General features: G+C 36.6%; 1 protein-coding gene across 1 annotated transcript in view; it reads left to right on the forward strand.

Annotated features, from left to right (window-relative positions):
- Window positions 1–3238: 3238 nt before the first annotated feature.
- The window catches only part of LOC107698737 (rab11 family-interacting protein 2), a 16960-nt gene continuing 11318 nt past the window's right edge, over window positions 3239–8880 (forward strand). Inside the window, exons 1-2 of the mRNA XM_016499835.1 lie at window positions 3239–3502; window positions 4480–5092. Of these exons, the coding sequence (XP_016355321.1) occupies window positions 4740–5092 (353 nt within the window). The 5' untranslated portion in view covers window positions 3239–3502; window positions 4480–4739. The remainder of the gene's footprint in view (window positions 3503–4479; window positions 5093–8880) is intronic.

Below are 8880 nucleotides of genomic sequence, written 5' to 3' on the forward strand. Positions count from 1 at the left end.
CACATGGACATTTGCATCATGAAGAGAATTTGTGCTGACACAAGATAAGATAAGAGAAATGTGTTCTCATAAAACATCTTAATGTTACTTTTGACAACATTAAATGTATTTATTTTTTTTTAAACCCATCACCGTTTATGATTTCGCCTTAGAGGTTTTCTCAGTGCTCAAAGTGCAACTTCCAAACTTCTGTGACAGTCGGCTATGAAGGGGTGAGAGGTTATAGCCTTTAGTGATACTCAAATAAACACTCTTGAAGTATTGTTCCACACAATGGACCTTTCGGCAGCCGCACACACCCCCAACAATTTCTGCTCCAGCCATCGCAGGCAACATGCACATCTGCAGATCTATATATCAATGTGCATTGCACACCCTAACATTCCACAGAGCACAGCGCCAGCAGTGATTTGTGCTCTTCTCTCCTACTTTTTTATTATTAAATTTTGCATCTGTAATCTGAATGTCCTCTTGACTAAAAGCCCAGACTTTTAAATCAATCTCGCAACCCGACCGTAAACCTGAAGTGCATTATGAGCCTTATTGATGCTACAATGGCATCCCCTCACCTTCACGTGCTCCCTCCACACTTGGAACGCATATATTGTCGTGTGCTAACAGATGGGCAATCTTGCAGGCAGAGATGCTTAAAAGTGTTTAATAAATGTAAAACAACCCATATAGTGTTGAAGAAAGGGGCATAAAGCAGAACCAGCTGTCTGACCGTGGCGAGAGACCTTACAGAGGATCCAGTCCCATAAAGTTAATGCCTAATACAGGCCAACACGTGTCCCTTACTGATATGCAATACAGAGTCCTGTTGTATATTGGACAGTTTATGGGCTGCAACATCATTGCTATGGAAAAGTGAACTGAGGCCATACGTTACTCTAGGCTAATTTATGACTTGATGGATTTTTTTTCTTTATATAGTCTATCAGAGGAGAACAATAAAAGGAAGCAGGTGAGGTTGGAATGTAGAGCCTTTCATGTTTTTATCCCACTCCAGAGGCACACAGGCGTATTATGGTCTTAGAAAGTAATACATGAAAGTGTCTAACAAATTGTCAAATTAAGGATTGGTGTCATGACCCCTGATTGTGTCTCTTTACAGCCATGAGCCTCTTCCACTCCACGAGATTCTTTAGAACTGAACAGTGCAAAATTGAAAACTAAATTTATGGAATGGAGAGGAAAAAACTTTATTCTTTCCTATCTATCTTTATTTTGTCTGTTTTTGCTCCACCAGTGAAAATAGTTCCAAACAAAGCCACAACGGTGCTACACACAGTAGTGGTGTTTTTGATTATTACTACTATTATTTTGGCGCTTATTCACATAGGATAGTTAGAAAGTTGACAAGAAGTAAAGTGGAGATGGGATCGGAAAGGACCACAAGCCGAGATTCGAACATAGGGTGTCTGAAGCGCAACAACATTCTTAAAAATAAAGGTTCTTAATTTGTATCTATGGATCCATGAAAAACCTTTAACATCCATGGGACCTTTCCATTGCACAAAAGGTTCTTTACATTGGAAAAAGGTTCGGAGTATTTAAATATTCTTCACATTAAGAAAAAAAAACGTTTTTAAGAGCTTTACACTCAAATTTCTTTGGAGAAGCAAAAAATGGTTCTGCTATGGCATTGCTGTGAAAATACCCTTTTGAGAGCTTTATTTCCAAGAATGTAAGCTGCATGTTGAAGTGCTGCCCACAAGGCTGACAGTTGTAGTGTTCCTGAATGAGCAAATCGTTTGAGTAAACGATTCAGTGACTTATTCATAAAGACAGTCACTTCTTGCATTCCTGAATAAATCTGTGTTTTTGAATGAATTGGTTGGATGAATAATTCAATGACTCGCCTATAAACAGTAGTTTAGTTCTTGAATGAATTAGCATTTTTGAACAAATCATTTCAGTGAATGATTCAATTGGCTCTCTCGTTATAAAGATTTATCACCACCTACTGGTATAACAATGTAACCTGCAGAAAGAGTAGCTGAAAAAAGTACACCACTAATACAGATAGTCTGTCTGCAGTGTGTAAAAATAAACAACAGAGTGATACAAACAAGTAACGACTATGTACATACATATATTAAACATTGTTTGATTGGTCCATGAAAGGACCATACAGCTATCTTCAGGGAAATTCTTCTGCTCTGGTTCCTCAGCTGTTTCCTGGTGTTTGCAATGAGGCTTAACTTGAAATGGCACATAGAAGGGCCCCTCCTCAGTTTAAGCTGTCTTAAATGCATTTTATATGACCTAATATTTCACCACACCAGGCCCATTTTCATCCTGAGATACACTCCAGATAAGAGTTATAATCTATGTGTGACGAATGTGCCAGACTCATGCCTCTGACTCTGGTATGTACACAGTACTCTGAGGTTATGGCAGGCTGATGGGGATAAGGAGAGAGAAAGAGAATAAAATGAAAATGCAGGTGTGTTTGGTTAAGATGTACCTGTCAACTGAGATGACACACACATCTGTACTCATTTAAATGAATCTCTTATCAGTACCTCAACGTCCCCACTCAAGAAACATTGACAGACAGTATGTTAACATGTTTGGTTGGTTTAGTTTTGTCAAGAGCCTCCAATAGACATTTATTGACTTTATTGAGTGGACATTATAAGAATCCCAGCTAGCCTGAATGGGACTCCATTCAGTATTTCAGAAAAGTCATTTTGATGATCTCCCCTCTACATTTGAGTTGTTTTCCACAATTTATGCAGCTCTTGTTAAATTGGATTCTATGTTTCCATTCGGTTACTATTCTGAAATATAATTAACCTTCTGATGCATTAATTATATATAATTATATATATTTTCCATTCTGTTACTATATAGCCATTTTTCATTCTTTTTCCCATTGCTAGTACTGATGACTGACCTGCTTATAAAAATAAAAACTAATATTACTGATTAGGTACTATAATTTTACATGATTTTATCTAAAGGTCATTTATATTAAAAAATATCCAAGTTATCTAAAAATGGATACTTGATACATTAATTGGTATGATGTTGCAATGATACATAGGCTACTAATTGTTATGGCGGTTCATTTGACCCATTCTTAATTATTCTAAATAGCATTACAAACAAGCTGTTTATTCCTTTCCTGTTTCTTTTCCTCGACAAAACTAACAACAAAACGGAAACGAAGTACTCAAGCTCTCATAAGCCTCGCAGTCATTCGAATCCCAGGAACAGTGCCAGGCGCGCACTGATCAAATCCTGAGTTTCCACGGCAACAGAGGAGGAGTTTGCACTTCGACCCGTGACCACATCGGCGGAAATGAGGAACTAGGAAGTCGAGTGCACGGCTGATGTGGAATTCCACACATTTGTTTAAGATGCATTAGTGTCGTCTACTGCAATTTATTCATTTTCATCCACCACAGATGCAGAGAATTGATACCGATTGGCATAAGCGGTCATCCCACATGCCGTGGCGTCGCTAGCTGTGTTCGAGAAAGATGCTTCAGAGGTAAATATCAGAGCCTTGTGCTGTATGACTGTTTGACAGCAGCAGTAACTGGGGTAGTAAAACTAGCAGTGGTGTTTCTAATTGAATTAAATAAGAGAGTTTTTTTAAGTACTGGGTGAGTTTAACACATGATCACCCTCCTGAGGTGACAGTAAAAGTTGTAAGTCTCAGTGTTTTGAAATATGAAGGATTAACAGAACAAAATAAATCAATAAATTAAATGAATAATACTACTAATAATAAATATATAATAAAAACTTTCTGGTCTCGATTATAAATTTACTGTTAAATGACAGAGCTGGTATTTATTTGAATCACCCAGGTTATCTTATTTAATTTGATATACAGTATAAACCTCGCACCTTTTCATCTACATTAAAAAATAATAATAGTGCCACGGTGTATAAGCTACATAGTTCATTTTCTTTTCTTTTTTGAATGACAACGTTTCCTATGTGTTTGCCATTTTGAATTAAACATTTTAAAATGAAATTAGGGCGATGGAACGTAGTTAATAATTTGGACAGTTTGATTTCCATAATAAATTCATGAACTTTTTTTTTTCAGTCCATGAAAAACATTTTGAACATGAAAATTACAGCCCATCCCAGTAGTGTAGGTTGTAGCAACCGCAATATATGTATTTGACATGAATTTTCATCATTTAACATAGTTGTTAAACTACTTTAAATTTCAATAGATATATGTGAATAACATAAGTTTGAGATACATATAGCCCCAAAAAAAAAAAAAAAAGATCTATATCTGGTCTCCACAATAAAACTAGTCAAAGAAAAAATCCCTTGCCCAAAAAAGCCCCTTTTTTTTTTTTTTTTTTTAAGAATTTACCTTTTCGAATTTGATAATTTTTAAAGTCACTAATTTAATTTACAATTGTAATTTCTGAGTCATTTGTAATATGAATTTAAGTTTTAATATTATTTTTCTAAGACTGTTTTTTTTTTTCTTTGGTTTAGGTGACCTGAGTTGGAGCGGGGTGAATGTGTGGACTGTTTGCGGAGTGTAACAACATCATTACCTGCTCTGTTAATAGACGCAGTTTTTGAAATGACAGATATGCTCTTCCCATGCTTTTAAACATAACTTTAAATTTTGATCTACTCTTGGTCGCTCATTTCCTGTGATTAGAAGCTAAACAAAATGCCAAGGCCAAATTGAAGTAATAAACGTATAATTTCACACACCAAAATCCATATTTTTACACTTGGAAGTCATCATGTCATTGGGCGAACAGTCACAGAAGTGGTTTCCAACTCACGTCCAAGCCACTGTTCTTCAAGCCACAGACCTGCAACCAAAGGGCAAGAATGGCACCAACGATGCCTACACCATTATTCAGCTGGGCAAAGAGAAGTACTCCACATCGGTGGCCGAGAAGACCCTCAGCCCAGTGTGGAAAGAAGAGGCTTCATTTGAACTGCCAGGGCTGCTGATGGAGAGCAATCCAGAGGTTTATGAGCTGTGCCTCACAGTCATGCACAGGTCCCTGGTTGGATTGGATAAATTTCTGGGCCAGAAAATCATCAACTTAAATGAAATATTTGACAACAAGGAACGGCGAAAAACTGAGTAAGTGAGTTAAATACTTCATTCTTTTTTGATGGCTGATCTTTTAATGATCTGTCAAAAGTCTTGTAGAATTATACAAATGTAGCATTCTTTCAAATAAGCAGAAGTGCAACTTAAAAGAGGAAACTGACATTAAATGTCTTCTCTTCTGGTATTACAGTTAAGAATTTTTGTTTAAATTGTATTTATGCAATCCTTATGATTCTTTTGAAATCACAGGCCTTTCTTCTCTCTCTCTCTATCTCTCTTTCTCATTTTTTAAACTAGAATTTTTGATTATTTAAGAGCAGACCTCACTCTATCTCGCTCTGACATATCAGCCTACAGACCCCAGTGTTTTATGCTTGTCAGCATTTTGAAGCCAAGTCAGTTAATAGTACTCAAATTATAACATAATTAAAAGGTTTTGAAATGACCTGGGCTATTTTTAACTTCTGTAACAATTAGTGATGCAGGTTCATTTGAAGTAATCCTCTGGCGTAATCCTGTCTTTGTTTTTAAAACCTGTTCTCTGAGTTTTAAATGTCTATGGACATACTATTGCTGTGCATTACTATAGAAGGGCAGCCATCTCATGCAGGCCAGTTTTGTTCTGGTATGAAACTCAGATAAAGGCCTTTTGACTCCATGCAGTTTGAGTCACAGTGCTGTGGTAGATGAACAGGTCTAGTGAGGATGATTGTCCTGCATGCTATTATATTTTCCTCTCTGTTTGTCAGGCCCTGGTGACTAACAGGTATGTTTCCTTCGAGGAAACTGTACCATTTTGTGTTCTTCTGTCTTCTGACTTCCTCTAATTTCATTGTCAGATGTGACATAGCCTACTTTCTGTAACTAAATGTCAAGACTGCTTCATAAGACAGTCTTAAAATTTTCTGATTTCGATTTTTTGGGCATGTACAGACTAGCAATAGGTTATTTGAGTATTACGAGAGAAACAAGTATGGCTGGCAGAAGTAGAAAAGGCAGTGCCAGTGTCTTGCATACCTGACGTTAATGAATGTGACAAATGACAGAACTCAGAATACTTTTTAGAATACTGCCATTTGCTTTGTGAACGTAAGTTTTGCACTGGAGTCTTCTCCTGTAATAATGCACAATATATCGGTACCAAATTAGTTATAGGCAAATACTACAAATATAGTCTATTTCAATGTGCATGAAAATAATTATGGGCTTATTGGTATTTGCTAGAATATTATTATCGATGCATCCTTACTCTCCTCCAAGCTTAATCATTGGCAAATATGTCACACTTGTGACACAAATCACTTTACCAACCTTGCATCCCCTGGAAAGACTCTCAGGGTTAGCAGTCCCCATTTACTCTGCAAGGGTTTCCTCTAACTGACGCAAGGGTACAAGAGTCCGTTTCGACATTGGAGTCGACAGGCCCTAATTATCGCACACCTGTGTTCGTTGATTGTACGGTGGTTTCCAGCGGCCCTCGCAGAGTGGGAGTATTGTGGTTCCAGGCAGAGGAAGATTTATCTTGGCCTTGACTCCCATGTGAAGAACAGGGGCTGGCTGGCTCTGCACATGCCCAGATCAGAACTCCCTCACTGGGCCTGAGACCAGGTAAACCCTCTTCCCTTGGATCTACAAGCTCCCCAGTGTGTGGATGGTCTTGGAAAGAAACATAATCACCATTCACTAGCTGTGCCATGATGGAAGAAGAGCACTCAGCAAGATGGCAGCCTGTGACAACCCCAGAGGGGAGCGTGTTCCGATACTGAAGAAGTGTTTACAGTAGTGTTTGCATAAAATAACTGTGTCTAGTGTTGAACTGCATTTCTAGAAGGCTGCTTTGTGAGTTTTTAATCAGTGCTGAGGTCAAGAAAGGGCCTGATTGATGTTTTTACAAAAATAATGAATCACACTCTTTTCAGTTTATCAGGTTTTAATAAAGTAGTTTCAATGTATATCATCATAAGTGTTTTTTTTAGCACATTTGGATGGACTGTGCTGAATTGTCACCTTTAAAATTTATCATTCAAGATCTTCCTTTGTCATTTGGATAGGGGTACCATACAGATATTATAATGAACTGTATGGAAAAATAGATAATCATTTTGAGATTTGCTAAATATTACATTTACCAGTCTTCTTTTCAAAGGAACAACACAAAATACAGAATGATTACAACTTTCCCTCTTTAACATATATAATCATTTAAAATAATAAGTAAATAAAAAAAAATAAAATCAAGTATAATAATAATTATTATTATAACAATAGCAATACATTTACATAAGAAAATTGCTTAAATTGTACAGTTAATCAGTACAGTATCTGTTATTGTTTATTATAGTTTTCAGTCATATTTAGATATTTTATGTTTATATTTCCCTTTTTATCTTAATTTTAAAGTTTTAGCGTTTTTGTTGTGTTTTTGTCATTTAAAAAAAAATATATATATTTTTTTTTAATGTATCTATATGGTTTTTATTTACCTGCACAATAAATATGCAGTATTGGATAATATTGACTGACATCAATGAAAAAAAAAAAATCTGTAATTAAAAATATATTTTGGAAATAGGGGTTTCCACCATACATTTGGCTATGCTGCTGTAAAATGATGTATGGCATCCGCCCACTTAAAAACTTTGGCCCTGTATTGAATAAAAGTCTCTGTCTAGCATTGTACCTATACCTTAAGTATTCATGACCATCATTTCTAAATTAATGATTCTGCTCCAAGTGTCTTGAATTGCAGGAGCATCAATATTCAGCCACTCTTGAGATTCATGTGCCTCTGCTGAAATATGGTCCATTTCATAATCTCCAAATACTGGTGTGAGCATCAAAGAACAAAGGCCAGATTTGTGCAAATGCCACCTCCTTTTCACACAGTTACAGCATCAATCACATTACTTCCAGCAGAAAAAAAGAGCAAGAGGTTAAATAAACAGGAGCCGGAGAATGGCCTAGATGGGGGCGTATTACTTCACATTCTTTATGTGGCCCAAACCTTTGCAGTTACCAGGGAATTATGTTTATCCCTACTATAATATGCGTTCTCAGGAAGGGGGGAGGCTTTCAAATGGACTAAATGGACTATGCTGTGGATTTGTGTGAAGTGAAATTGGGTTTTTGGCCAGACAAACACATTGCCCCCATGTCGTTTTTGTATGAATTATACATACAGTAAAGCCTGAAAGAGTCTACCCACCAGGGGGGTTTCACAGAAAAGAAGAAGTGAAAGAGTGTGCGGTTTTCTCCTGTTTGTTTTGATCAAGCTGTGAAAGTACACTGGAACATCTGCAAATTAACTGGTGCATGTACCACTAGCCTAGCTTTTTAATAACACCTAAGGGGCCAACCACACTTGTGACACAATAGCCAAAGATGTGTATCTCTGTAGCGGCTGTGCTTGGAATTTAAGTACGTTTTGATTTTTACCAACTTTTCCAACAGGGTTTTTTTTTTTTTACTCAAATTATCAAAAAAAAAAAAATCTAGATAAACTAGTAAACTTGACTAATTGTGCTTTTGGATAACTAGTTGACCTGTGCAGAGGTTGTGTTAACTGGAAAATTGGAAACTGGAAATTATCTGTCATTTACAGAATTTAATGGGGTCATATGATGTTGCTAAAAATAACATTATTTTGTGTATTTGGTGTAATGAAATGTGTTTATGCGGTTTAAGGTTAAAAAAACATTATTTTCCACATACTGTACATTATTGTTTCTCCTCTATGCCCCGCCTTTCTGAAACGCGTCGATTTTTACAAAGCTCATCGGTCTGAAAAGCGAGGTGTGCTGTGATTGGCCAGCTATCCA

Source organism: Sinocyclocheilus anshuiensis, unplaced genomic scaffold, assembly GCF_001515605.1.
Source record: "Sinocyclocheilus anshuiensis isolate Anshui unplaced genomic scaffold, SAMN03320099.WGS_v1.1 scaffold1015, whole genome shotgun sequence".
NCBI classification, from domain to species: Eukaryota; Metazoa; Chordata; class Actinopteri; order Cypriniformes; family Cyprinidae; genus Sinocyclocheilus; species Sinocyclocheilus anshuiensis.